The 14,757-nt window shown below is 45.4% G+C and overlaps 2 protein-coding genes across 2 annotated transcripts; one reads left to right on the forward strand and one right to left on the reverse strand.

The window, feature by feature from the left end:
* On the reverse strand, window positions 3,016–5,808 carry LOC8062596 (pentatricopeptide repeat-containing protein At1g79540). The gene has a single exon (XM_002461994.2). The coding sequence runs from the start codon at window positions 5,651–5,653 to the stop codon at window positions 3,257–3,259; it is 2,397 nt and encodes a 798-aa protein (XP_002462039.1). The 5' UTR covers window positions 5,654–5,808; the 3' UTR covers window positions 3,016–3,256.
* On the forward strand, window positions 8,238–9,116 carry LOC110432650 (translation initiation factor IF-2-like). Its single transcript, XM_021453426.1, has one exon. It carries the CDS (start codon window positions 8,238–8,240, stop codon window positions 9,114–9,116), a length of 879 nt encoding a protein of 292 aa, XP_021309101.1.

Consider the following 14,757-nt stretch of genomic DNA (forward strand, 5'->3'; position numbering starts at 1 on the left):
ATAGAGCCGATAACTATCTCACTTTGCTAAGCATATCAAGCAAACGCCTGCGGCACGGTATCTACTCGTAATGAACAAAGCATAAGCGAAGATTTCTTGATTATCAAGCAAAGACCTGCCGCACGATCATTATGACAAGCAAGACTACTTGTATCAACGTCTAAATCCACCGCATGATACTAGACATGATAACAAGGTTGTTCAGACTTACGGGGGTCGACGGATCGATGGTTCCTCTCGAAGAACTCGACGACACGACAAAGACTCGAAGTTGGCACGGGGCCGATTGAATTGATTTGGTTGTGAACAATTTTACAATAACCAAGAGCTCATATTTATACCCTGATCGTAACACAAATCCTACAAGACTACGACTAAACAATAAAGGAAACCTAGACATCTTTAGTTTCAATCCTCCTCGGAACCTCTATTGACTTAAGTATCGTGATCTCCCCCTCTCGGATCGGTGTCCACTTGCCGTATTTGTCGCTTCCTAAACGAAACTGTCTTTCCCAGGATAACTGATTGCATAGGCGCTTGCCGAATCTCCAGGAATTAGCCGACCGCATAGATATTTGCCGAAATACTCAAAACACCGGCCTTTCCGTGAAACCACAGTGCACTGGCCCACTTGTCATCTCCTTAAACATGCCAAAATCCAGTGTTAACAGGTCCACTCCATTCGTTTCTCTTATAAGCCAGCGAACAGTATTTTCAGCCATGACTTTTCAGATCAGCGAACAATTACAAATTCTGTGGAAAACTTGAAACATCAGGTCATCTCTTCTTTAACTACCATGTAACTCAAATTATCTCGGTTTGGGTCCAGGTTATTCCAAGATGGGTTCAGAGACCCATTTCTTTGACTAACTTTCAAGAAGTAATGTTTGTTGATTTGTTGTGAGAGTGTTCGCTGATTTGTTGTGAGAGAAAAACACTACTGAATGGTTGACAGATTTGGCTGATAAGCTCAAACAAACGGGCTGATGACGAATGTTGGAGATGTTGAGAGGTCTAAGAGTGTGAATCTTTATGTTAGTATAGTTTGGAGTGTGTGGAAGACTAGAAATGATTGGGTGTTTAATAACAATTTGATCAAAACTCCCAAATCTATTGCTTACATGGCTTTGGGTTTCCTGAAGTGGAAGAAAATGCTCAAGGTGAAGGATCAACAGCTGATAAAGACGCTATTAATAAACCCCAAGAGGCATTTGCTGTGCGAAGTTTAATGTCTTCTAGTTATCTTTTGGTTTTATTAGTCTTCTAGTTAACTTTCTGTGAGGTAGAGAGGTTTAAATTTCTTGGTTTGTTACTGAACTTTCGCTTCCTTTGTAAGCTGGCAACCCCAGCAAAACTCCTTGCTTTCAATATAAGCAGCTGTGCCTTTGGTGTAAAAAAAAACATTGTCTTGAAATTTGGTTAGACAGATGGTTAAAACATCTTATTTATCTTTTATTTAGTTTACAAGTTAATGGATTCTCTTGCGTACAGGTTGACTACTGATTACTAAAGTTCAGGAGCTAATCCCTTCAGCTGTTACTGAAGTGATTGCTGCCATTACTTCAGAAACTATTCACTGGAACAACATAGAGATATACATACAAGAATTAACACAGAACATATTGAGACTACATGCAGGTTTCTAGAAGCCACAAGCAGAGGCTTGGTTATAAATCAAAATTACCGGTCAGCCACAGTCAACAGGACGACAAAGTTGGTAATACTTTAACAAGCAACAACTGTTTGGACTTGAATGATTAGTGAACTCCCTACATGTGCCATTCAGCCACTTTCATCTACAAAGGACAGAAGCACAAATGAATATTAACCTAAGCCATTTCTATAAGTCTTTGCCTAAGATTTCAATTAGTCCTCTTGCTTCGGTGAACCTACAGTTCAATATGTAAAAAGATACTTGTACAGGGAAGTAGTGGACACATCAAATTCACCATTAAAGATTTCAATTCAATCTTGATGCTAGCATGCCATTTTTTTACTGTTCAAAGATTGATAGATGAGAGATCTCATCCTAAGTCTCCATGAAGATAAATACTCCCTCTATATAGGATTTAAAAGTCGTTTTGTACAAGGTTTGGGTGAAACAGGAATATAAATCATCTATAACTTTTAAATTGTTGAGTAAATATAAAAATTATATGAATAGATTTGTCTAGAAAAATACTTTCATAAATGTATACACATAATTTTTTTTCTTAAATACTTTTATAAAAATAAGAGGTCAAAGTTGCGTTTTAGAGACCGTGTCGCTCTCTTAAACGACTTCTAAATCCTACTCGGAGTACATCAAAAGTTTATATTTAGCAGACATTCACAAATAACATGACTGTAGATTTTTCTAACAGAAATAATACCATGTAGGTCTTCATAGCAATATGTTGGCAGAATTCTAGGCACCAATAAAAAGTTTGAATTAAATTTCACCTCAGAAACTCGAACAAAGATCACGAAACTGGATTATGTCAACCATGAAGGAATCAGAAATAGATAAGCAACCCCTTTTCAGTTCAGACAAGATATGCAAGAAAAATACACTGCTCATGTATCACACAGTTATGTCATGAAAAATCTTGTATATTGAATATAATCAATCTGTGAATTAACCAGTTTGACAAAAGCAGACTAATCTATAAAGCGAAAGAAAAAAAAAGGTAGTAACAACACCAGCAAAAAAAAAAAATCATGAGAACTTAAGATAGCTTAACTATTAGTACAAACAGTGTTAATGCATGAAGGGTGCACCACATTCTTCGCTTATAGATGAGAAAAGGTAAGATTAGTGACAGTGCCGAAATGTTTCAGCCTCAACCAAGCAACTGCATAATGAGCTTTAATGGAATACTTTCATTTGTACCACCACTTGAGGTGCACTTTTCATATATACCATCAGCATGTGTGAATGACATGTAGGACAATAGCTCACACGCAATTGACTAGCTTGGTGGTATTAATAAAAAGGGGAGCCTCAAGTGGTGGTATGGATGGAAATTTCCCAACTTTAATTGCATAGAAGCTCGGAGAGTGTAATAATATGTTGCAGGATATCAATATGCTTGCCTCATTATTGAAGTTACAACTGAATCAGTGGGTTATAAAATCCACTACAAGAGCTAAGAACTCAGTGAATCAAACCCTACTTTGGGGTTACCTAGAACAAATTGGTACAGAGAAAATGTTCAAAATATCAGCAGCCCTCTCGAGAGCAAGCTCTGTAGTCCTACAAACCCTACTGACATTTCTATTTATTGTATAACAAACCTTTTGTAGACTCACGAAGATATGCATCCATATCATATCCTACAAGATGCATTCGCCATGCAAGGGCCTGTGCGTCCTTCCTCCTGTGACGGATACAAAGACTACTAAGTAACCGGTTGCCTACATGTCTTGACATAATGAATCGTTTATTCAATGTATAGAGCATAACATCAACTGCTGAATCTAGATTTTTTTCCCAACACAGGTATTTGCTAAGATGAGCACAGCAAGCTGGTGTGATATCAATGCCAGACTCCTCAAGTATATGAAAAATCTTGAGGGCATCATCTATTCTCCTTGCTTGAATGAGGCCTATGAGCCAAATGGTGTAAGGACATGAGTTTACCGAACCATATTCTTGATCAATCTTGATTAGCTCCCTAACTGCTTCATCCAGGGAACCCTCTTCAAACTTTTTTCGGGCACTAGCAATTACTTCATCTTGGGCTGAGAGATTGTACTTTTTGAGCAGGTGATCAAACCAGAAGTTGATTGCTTGTGACAATTTGTTCATCCTACAAAGCGATCTCATTATGCTATTGTAGATTGACAGACTAGGGGTGCCACCAATGTGTAATATGTCCTGGAACAATGTCATGGCATCATTATATCTGTGTGCCCTCAAGAGGCTATCGATAAGAGTCCCATAAGTGATCTCATCAAGAGAGAATCCCTTGACTTGGAGCTCTCTGAAGAGCCTCAGTGCTCCATCAAGATTCCTCACTTTACACAGTCCATTTAGCAATGTGTTATACGTGACAACATCAGGAACAACACCACTGTCCATTATACCTCGAAGAAGCTTGTATGCTTTAAGCACCTGCCCAGACTGGCACATACTGTCAACCAGCTTTTGCAGGCTCTCACTGTCCTTCACCTGGTTTGCACCAAGTGTTAACCGAAGGAACAAGGAAGGGTTATTTCCGACCTCCATCTTATAGAAAAGCATCCGGGCTTCCTCAAGCCTGTGTGCCCGGTAGAGTCCATCGATGAGCACGTTATATGTCATAACAGTTGGATGGCAACCAACTTCCACCATCCCATCAAAAACCTGCATTGCCTCATCTACAAGCTGTTTCTTGCACAACCCATGTATCATGATAGTATGTGTATTGGTGTCTAGTACCACATTATTCTGCGCCATCTCTGACATTAACGAGCGAGCTCCATCCAGATCACCGGAATCACAGAGGGCCTTCAGCAGCGTGTTGTAGCAGAAGGTATCAGGAGTAAAGCGTTTCTCTTTCATCTCATCGAAGAACGCAAAGGCATCATCGATTCTTCCAGCCTCTGCACACCCACGGATCATTATAGTGTACAGAACAATGTCCGGTGAGAAATCAGCTTGCTCCAACACTTCCATGTAACACTGGAATCCCTCTTCATACCGACCTGCCAGGAACAAACCATCAATCAAGCAACTGTACCCCTTCAAGCCAAGTACAAAGGTCCCAGTACGACGGAGTGCCTCAAGCCGCTCAATGGCCTCGTCAACTCTGCCTGCCTTGCATAACCCACTAAGGAATGCATTGTATGTGACTTCATCAGGCGGACACCCTTTGTCTTCCATGGAATTCAGCAGGTTCTCAGCTTCCTTCAGCTGTCCGGCATTGCACATCGACGATAGTAAGATGGTGTGTGTCTTGACGTTGGGAGTGATACCTCTCTGGAGCATTTCGTCAAACAGCTTAAGTGCATCCACGGCTGTTCCCCGCTTGCAGAGGCCATCCATGAGCACATTGTACGTGGCCCTGTTGGGCAGGCAGCCAGCGGCGACCATCCTGTTATAGAGCGCCAGGGCAAGGGGAACGACACCACCGCTGGCGACGAGGACCCTGAGGACGGCGTTGTAGACGAAGGTGGTGGGGCGGCACCCGAACTCGCCCTCCATCCGGGAGAAGGCATCGACCGCCTCGTGGTGCCGGCCGGCGGAGGCGTGGGCGAATATGAGCGCCTCGAATGCGGCAGCGGGGGGTTGGAGGCCGGCGGCCTGGGCGTCGGCGATGGCGTCGTACATGGCGGCATCCGCGTCGGTGGCAAGGAGGATGGGGACGACGGCGCGGGAGTGTAGGAGCGGGGAGCGGAGGCGCGGGGTGAGCGCGGAGAAGAGGAAGAGGCGGAGGCGGGACGCGGGCGGGAGCGCGGCGCAGAGGAGGGCGTCGGCGACGGAGTGCGGGGTGAGTCGGCGCGAGAGGAGGGAGAGGCAAGGGAAGAATGAAGGGAGCGACGGCGGGAGCGTGGAGAGGAGCGAGTGGAGGGCGTCGCCGGCTTCGAGCTCGGCGGCAAGGTGAGGGGCGGAGGTGTGGATAGGGGCGGCGCCGGCGGGAGCGGGGTGGGGTAGTGGGAAGAGGGAGCGTACCGCCGCCGCACATCTCATAAGGTCATGGATCGAGGCGGACGGAGGTGGATTGCGGCGGCGGCGGCGGCGCCGGTAGGAGTGGGAGAGGTGGAGTGGGCGGCGAAGACAGGGTGGAGGCGGAGCGAGGGGAGCGAGGGCTTCGCTGGATCGAACTGATTGAAGTTAGGCTTTTTTTTTTTTTTTTGACAGCTCAACTTTTATAGTAAAGCTGTTTTTTTATAAAATAGCTTTATGAGTAACTTTCTAAGAGCATCTCTAAGAGATTAGCTAAATCATTTTCTAAAAAATAATTTAGCTATTGTTGAAGGAAAAACGTCTCTAACAGACTCTGTAAATGACTCTTCAAATTTAGTAGCTCTTCATCCCACCTTATTCGCTCTCTACTTTTGAATAGCCTACCTCACTAGCCATCCTTTTACACAGTCTGTTGGAGTACTCTAATATTTTTTTGTCAAATCTATTTTAGAGAGTAGCTAAATCAGTAAATTTGACTAATGTTTTTAGCTAATCTCTTAGAGATGCTCTAAATGAAGCTAAATTATTTTAGAAAAAGTGTTTGGTAAAATAGCTTCACCAACTACTTTTACATAGATGGAAGAAAAAAATGAAGAATAGAGCTGCAATAAGCTACTTTTTTCAGCTTCATCCCACTCATGTTTTTGTGAGAGAGGAAAAAAACAGCTTCACTCATGAAGCTGTTTTGAAAACAAGTGTTTAGCAAAAAAAAAACAGCTCACAACAACTCATGAAGCTGTTGTAAGCTATACCAAACATACTCTTACTTTACTTTTCTTTTCTTTTGTTCAAAATTTCTCAGCGAGGCCTTGTTTACCCCTTGTTTAGATGTGAAAACTTTTTGATTTTGCTACTGTAGCACTTGTTTGTTTATGACAAATATTATTCAATCATGAATTAACTAGAATCAAAAGATTCGTATAGCAATTTACAACTAAACTGTGTAATTAGTTTTTGTTTTCGTCTATATTTAATGCTTCATGCATGTACCGCAAGATTTGATGTGACGAGAAATCTTGAAAACTTTTTTTGTTTTTGGGTGGCAAAATTTTAAGATTTCGGATACTATAACATTTTTGTTTTTATTTTATAAAATATTGTCCAATTATAGACTAACTAGACTCAAAAGATTCATCTCATAAATAAAACTGTGTAATTAGTTTTTGTTTTTGTTTATATTTAATACTACATACATATGCTGTAAGATTCGATGTGACAAGAAATCTAAAATTTTTGGCAAAGTTTTTTTTGGAACTAAACAAGCATAAACCCCTTTCTGCTTTGCATTGCGATCAGGATCAAAATTTCAGTAAAAGGTTCACGGGCCCAAACTTTTATAGACTTGTAACATCCCAAATTTTTACGAAAATAAAAAAAATATGAGCTTTTTAAAATTTTTTCTGTAATCGTGTGAATCATATAGTTTTTAGGACTAACTCGATCCTAACCCGCTAACAAAATGTCGCATACATATAGAATTGCTTGTAGGCAAGTGCCTTGTTCATGAGTCGTCTTGAGTTGGGTCTGGTTTGAGATTTTGAGTTTCTTTTGGAGTGCACAAATCCATAGCAAAGTCTTCCCAAATCTTCGTTGAGCCTATCTCAAAGACTAAGCGAATCCCTTCTCAACCTTATCGTTGGAGTACGTCTCAAATACCTTTGGATCCTTTTTGAGCTATTCCCAAAATTTCCTTTTCAAACCCTCTCCCTCTTTGATCTTATTCTAAATCTCCACTGATAAATCCATCTTGAATGCGTAGCAACACCTTTCCAATCCTTCGTGATCTCTCCCACCTCCTTGGTTCCTCTCTTGAATCCCTTTAAACCTCTTCTTGAATCTCTCATATATATATATATATATATATATATATATATTCTTCCGAATTCGTTTCAGTATCTAATTGAATCTCCGACAAATCCCTTCGATTCCCTCTCTTGTACAGTAAATCAAAAATGGGGAAAACCATCTCTACTCCCATTTGGCCCAATCGCCCTAGCTCCTCTCTCCCAGCCCAGCTCGTGCTAGCACTCCCTCGGCCCAGCACCCTTGCGCAGCCCGCCTCCCGCATCCGGCCCAGCCTGCTCTCCACCCCCCCTCCCTGTTCGGCCCATGTGCACAAGGGCGCCACCGGCCCGAGGCCCAGCCGGCACCCCTCCCTTGCCAACCCTAGGCGCGCCCCCTGTCTCTCCCAGGCTGCCGCCATCGCCTCCCCAGCAGCAGAGCCGCGCCCGCACCTGCCCCTCCACCTCGGCGCCCGTGCCGATGCCCGCCACGCGTCCTGGCACAGAAGCCGAGGATCACCGCCGTCCATCCCGAACCCTAGCCCTCGCGTGCCCTATAAAACGGGAGCCGCCTTGCCCCGCTCGCCACGGCGCCGCCATCCTCGTCATCTCGCCGCGCCGAGCCCCGACCCCGCGACGCCGTCGTCCGCACGTCGTGGCCGCAACACGCCTCGCCCTCGCCCTCGCCTCGACCACGACCCGGAGCTCCATCCCGCGCCGCCGAGCCCCGGTCGAGCCGCCGCGACGCCAAGCCGAGCGCGGCTCCGAGCTTGCCGCGGACGCTGCTCTGTCCGCGAACTGCAACCATGCTGAGCCTCTGCCTCGCCACCGCGGGAGTCGCTGCGGCCACTCTACGACACCGACTCGGCCCCGTCCGCCGCGACGACGCACGGACTCGCGACCACGACGACCACCGCCGAGTCGCACCCGCAACCTCGACGCCATGCACCCCGGTGGCCGTGCCCCACCGCGACGTCCTCGTCTCCACGATCCCTGCCGCGACCTCTGCGACGCCGTGCTGCCAGTGTCACCAAGCACCACCGTTGCGGCTGCAACGTCAAGCAGCGCCCCCACCATCTCCCCTCGTCGATGTTGTGCTCGCCTCGTCCTCGCCCCGACCGTGCTGCGTCGAGCCCCGAGCAGCGGCAGCACCTCGTCCTCAACGCGAAGCCGACTACGCCAAGCCTGAGCGCCCGTCTCGACACGTAGACTCCGCCATGGCCGGGAACGCGCGCTCGCCACCGCGTCAAGCACCTCTGTCCGCGAACTGCGACGTCGCCCGAGCCCTTAGCCACGTGCTCGCTGCGGTCACCACACCGGCAGCAGCGCGGCAACCACGACATCGCTGCGGCGACCAAGCGCCGCGACCCCGTCCGGCGTCCATGGCCCCGTCCTCGCCCTGCTCCGACCCTGCGGCCTCGACGCCACCCGGTGCTCCATCGAACCACTCCACCACGGCCACGCCAGGACATCGCGATGGTCACCGCGTCAGCGCCGGCCATGGTGATCGCGACCCCGAGCACGACGTCGAGCCCCGACGCGTCCCTGTCCTCGCGACGGTCACCGCATCAAGCTCCTGTCCATGCCTTCGCCAAGCCAAACCATCGGTGAGCCACCAAGAACCAAGCTTCTACCCTGCTCCCCATTCTATCACGTTCCGACTGAGACCGACCTTCGTGCCGTAATTCATCCACTGTGCAGGGAAACAGTGGCCTCGTTGTGCCTTTGCCGAAGATGTGACGCCTTCCCGATGCCTGCTGCACATTCCGGCCAGCCGCAGCGAGCCACAGCCGGCCAGCAGCAGGCTTGCAGCTGATCTACGCCTATCCTCGGCACACCAAGGTCGAACCTTGAACTGAGTTGACGCCCTCCGTGACGTCGGCAAAACCCTTGCCCTTCATTCTTGTATCTTTGTATATACTTGTTAGTTATCGTCTATATCCATCTATCTACACTTGTCGATACATGATTTATCTCTATCTATTTATGCCTGTGCCGTGCCTTCATGCCGGTCTATTTATCTATCTATCTCTATCTATCTCTCGTGCTATGGAAATGTGCGACTCCGAGTTGTCATCGTGTCCTTTGTGTTGTCTTTGGTCGAGTCGTGATTCTTTGTGTGTTTGTCGTTGTCTGTGGACCGTGCTGTCGAGCCGGTTGAGAGAGTGATGTGTTTGAACGTTGCGATCGCGAGTTTTTCTCGCCATGGCCGTAATGCCAAGCATGTCCCTTCTCTCGCATTGTCGTTGTTTTTGTGTTATTTGTCTGAGGACCGAGCCTTCTAGCCGGCTAGGGAAATGGTAGTGCATTCGACCATTTCGATCGTGGGTTCGTCCCGCCATGATCGCGATGCCGAGCATAACTCATTTCCCCGTGTTTAGTTGACTTCGTCACGCTACGCTCGTTAGCTCCTATTTCCGTCCCTCGGACATGGCCATCGTGGACTCGATGTCGTTATCAATGCGGTTCTTACCCGCACCATTCGAGACCTTCATGCTCTTGTCTAGTGCGATACAAATTAGGGGACAACCGTTGTGGGACAGTCGGAAGCCAACTCGTTAGGTGAAGCTCATGGACGCGAGTTTGCCTGGCCATGACCATCGGGCTTTAACTATTTTTCTCGCACGATTATATTATCGGTCTCGTATGCTTATGCCACCTAGACCCGGGCATTTCCCCTAGTTCCCGCGATGACAACCGCATTGTCTGGAACTATAGGAATGACCTTGTGCCGATTCAGAAGCACCTAGGTCGTGAAGTGTTATGAGTTGGAGTAGATTGTGGGGTCGTATCTCTTTTAACCAACCATTTTTCGTTCTATGGCATGTTGGTTGGAAAAGTGTGATTTCATTCTTCTCTCTTGGTCTCCATCCCTGTCGATCCAGTAAGATGCGGATTGAGCCCTTTTGCTTATTTGATGTTTTGTTTCCAATCCCGCGATTCCCGCCGATGCTATGGCGAGTGGATCAATGGAAAGGGGAACCCGTGTCTTTCCTTGCCTTTTTAGTTCTTCATGTTTAAACTCTTGTATGCTTGTACCTTGATCGACTGTAGCATTTCTTTGGTTCTCGTGGTGACAACCGCACTACTAAGAACCCTAGGGATGCCTTAGTGCATTTAGTGTACCTAGATCGTGGTACCCTACAAGTAGTTTGAGCACTTATGTTCTTGTGTGTCACTCTTTCAGATTCCCTGTCTACCATGGCGAGTGGATTGGAAGGAGTAGACCACCTTCCCTTTCTTCTCTCCTTGTTCCACCCTCTCTTGGCTCTCGCCAACTACAATAGCGTATGGATTGAGAGAGACCGGAACTTCTCATGCTCATAGTCTTTTCGATTCTTGTCGATCTCTATGACACTTGGATCGAAAGACCGTAAGCTGTGGTGTTTGCTTAGAATGAGTTAGAGTCTAAGCCATTTATTAAAGCCATACAGGTTGACTCAGTTGACCCGGGAAGTATCGGCTAGGCTAAGACTCTGACTTGTACTTGGTGAACAGCCATTCCTATTTCTTTTAGCCCAGGGATCGGACATCCGCCAAGAGGGCTAAGTCGTTATCCTTTCAGTGCTCTTTTAGTGCAGTCGTTCTTTAGTGTTTTGCCGCCTCTTTTCGTAGCCCTTCTATGTCTAGCGGTCTGATTGTTTCGCCTTGTTTGTCACTTACGAGGTAGTCGCTTTGGGGTTAGCTTGGATCGGATCAGGACCCGTTGGAGGGAGGACATGCGGAAAGGAGGATCTCGGATGAGAACAACTACAAGTACACTGTGGATCTTGGAAATGACATTCAACAGGTGCCACATCCTACCCAACCTCGTAGAATCCTATTAGTCATGCAATAAAGTAGATGCTAGTGCTTTACTTTTATGCAAATGAACTGAGATAGGTTGCATGGTAGAAATGCTTGTGAACCATTACCTTGTTGCAACCTATAACCCTCGCACACCCGCTGTTAGGTTAGATGCTTGCATACTACTTGCTACTGCTTCTACTACGCATTATATCTGTGATGTGATGCAATGTGGGAGATTGGATGTGAGTGGATAAGGCACGTGGTGCCGTTAACTGGATAAGAAATGGTAATGGATTTGGGGAGATCTTGGTGTGTGTCTTGAGTGTGTGGTGAGGGTTGAGTCGACCGAGCAGGATCTACGACGAGTCTTGGGACAAGTCTTGCCGGAGGACGCTACCTGGGCGTTCTCCATGAGAGTTACCTGTGGCGGGTACATGTGATAGGGAGAGGTCCCGGAGTGGAGTGTCTTCGTGGGACGAAGCGCCGGGATGGGAGGTGCTGTTTAGCATGGGGTAGCCGGATGTCCCGTCGAGCGGGGCATCGGTTGGCCCCTCGTGAAGATGTCCTGTTTGGTCACCCTAAGGACTGAGATGTTCTGTGGATCGGGTCTTAGGAAGCCTTACACGCCACTCGCCTTAGCCATGGAACGGGACGGATGTACGACCAGTTAGTGCGGTGCCACTACTACTAGGTTGATAGCAGATAGTGTAGGGAGGTACGGGCATGAGGACCCACACCCTCCTAAGACAGCGTAGTGACCTTGGGGGCCCGGTGCTACGCCTCATAGTCTCAGCATGCCGGTGGTACTCCGGTATGGCCCCAGTTCTGAGTGGTAGGGTGGCATCGTATTTAGTTGGGAGGCAGCCCGGAATCAGCCTAGACGAGGGCCTTCGTCGATGATGGTGATCTTGTGGTTAGTGTAAACCTCTGCAGAGTTTGGTTGATCGATCGATACATATGCCGATTCGTTGGCTATGGACCTTTCCTAAGTACAGCTTCACTTGACTAGAGAGAGGAGTCCTTTCTATCTTCCCCTGAGTTGGTGTTGGATCCGGAGATGGCCGTTGAGGCAAGGCACGAGCGGGAGTCGTACTTGCCGCCTAGAGAGTGAGAGTGTGGTGAGATGTGTGTGATGGAATGGATGGATGGATGTGTGGATGAGATGGAATAAAACTTGATGAATTATTATTATAAAATATTGATGAACTTGCATAGGAAAACTACAGCCATATATAGGCCTTTTGATCTACCCTTTGCATTCCACTTACCACAAAGCTTACGCAAAAGCATAGGGTGGGAGCCAATGGCCAGTACAAATCGTACTGAAAGTTGTTTAGCAGGTTTTGAACGTGGTCTATGACGATAACTACGGAGAATAGAAGGATTAGGTGGTCTCGTTCCTGCGCTCAAGTTTGGTTCGGAGATGAAGGCTACGCCCGCTGATAAACTACGCCGACTCTGATGATTGCCCGTGAAGGAGGAGCCTTCACCGCTGACGCGCTACATCGACTCTGATAAAGACCCGTGTGTGTTTCCGCTAGAAAAACGATGTAATAGGCTTGTTGACCAAGAGTTGTAAAGCAAATGTGTTGTAATCTTGTTTCTCATGATGTATGACTATGATAACAGCTGATATATGATAATGCGATGGTTCAATTTTTGAATTATCACATTAAATCTAGGTCGTTTCAAGACTGGCCATAAGTTTTTTTTCAAAATATTACACACGAGTGAACTAGCGCTAGGTTACAGAATAAAATATGATTAGAGAAAACCACTGTTGATGACTAACAATAAGACAAGACTTTTCAGCCAAATGAATAGAATCTTGAATAGCGAGCGAAGCGATTTATATACAGACATAAAAAAGCAATATAATGATATATAGAGGAAACTATTTTATTTATTGTCATCATCATCATTATCGTTATCATTATTATTACACTATAAAAGAGTGAGTTTTTTTCAGAGCTCTCTCTCTAAGGCCTTGTTTAATTCACCCTAAAACCAAAAAATTTTCAAGATTCCTCGTCACATCGAATCTTACGACACATGTATGGAGCATTAACTATATATATGAAAACAAAATCTAATTGCACAGTTTGCCAGTAAATCGCGAGACGAATCTTTTAAGCCTAGTTACTCTATGATTGAACAATGTTTGTCAAATAAAAACAAAAGTGCTATAGTGTCAAAATTCATAAACTTTTCGGATCTAAACAAGGCCTAATATCGGTTTGATGTAAACATCATATCATATAAGCCCTTCGTCACCTATGATCTTATATGATGTAAGATGTAAGACTCCTCCTAAACCAAGATTCCTCCTAAGTTAAATTACTGTGCACATGTATATAAGAAGTAAGACTCACTAGGTAGCGTGCCCGTACTTTGCTACGGGATAACTAACATTTTGTATTAAAAACACATGAATCACACATAAGATAATAATAATGTAAAAATTAAATACCAACATTAATGTGATATTTAATCTAAAAAATAAAGTTTATAAAATTAATGTAATCATAGAGAGCACGGCATCGTAGACTAACAAACTCTATTCTATATACCTTTCCGTGATGTGGTCAAGTCACCACACACACCTTTAGAAAAGGGCATGTGAACGATGGGCAACATGATTCCTATGTGTTACAACAGGAAAAGATATTCAACGGGTAACATATATGCTGTAAAATATCAATTGTTGTGATCAAGGCATCAAACTCAAGAGACAACAATGTCTCTTGGGCATAGAAGAAGCAACAGACATTAAACTTCCACCGGTCTCATAATGCCTCATAATGCCACACAATGCACTCTTGTTGTCTTTCACCAGGATGCTTGATCTTCAAATTTCAGTAACATTGCAAATCTTCTAGCTACAGCATCATCCAAAAAGTTTTTTTAAGAAGAGAGAGAAGCTTTATTAGCTAGCTATCAACAAATTACAATCGGCATGATGAAAGGACAGAGCACAGACACTTGTTCTTGCCAAGTCACAAAATTTTTACAACGTCTAGCTAAAGAAACTAAAGTATTTGCCACTTGACTGCACAATTTCTTTACTTAGGAACTGTAGCACCCGGTTTTAAGAACAAAACCAGATACACACCATATGTGAGCCCAGGAAGTCAAATCTCATATATAGCCACAATTAGGGGTAATATCAATAGACAATGCTTATAAATATAACGAACTTAGCATAAAAGATATAACCTTAGATAGCAAACAGCGGAAAGACACTCCGTTCTTCAGGCGAGAGCTCCAAATCCACAGGGACAACTGACTGGTTGAGCACAAGCCTAAACTCTTCTCCAACTTGCAAGCTGGTACCCATCCGGGATTTTTATCCAAATAAAATGTAAAGGCAAGCGTAAGTACATCTCGTACTCAGCAAGAATAACATAGGGTTCATGAGGCTCAAAGGCTAGACACTGGTTGAACTGCATGTAGCTTTTAGTTGTCACAATTTTAGCATATGAGTAGCATCAAGTTGTTAAGTCCCAAAGTAAACTCATGATCAAGTAAAGTGAATAA

Source organism: Sorghum bicolor, chromosome 2 (assembly GCF_000003195.3).
Source record: "Sorghum bicolor cultivar BTx623 chromosome 2, Sorghum_bicolor_NCBIv3, whole genome shotgun sequence".
In the NCBI taxonomy this organism is placed as follows: Eukaryota; Viridiplantae; Streptophyta; class Magnoliopsida; order Poales; family Poaceae; genus Sorghum; species Sorghum bicolor.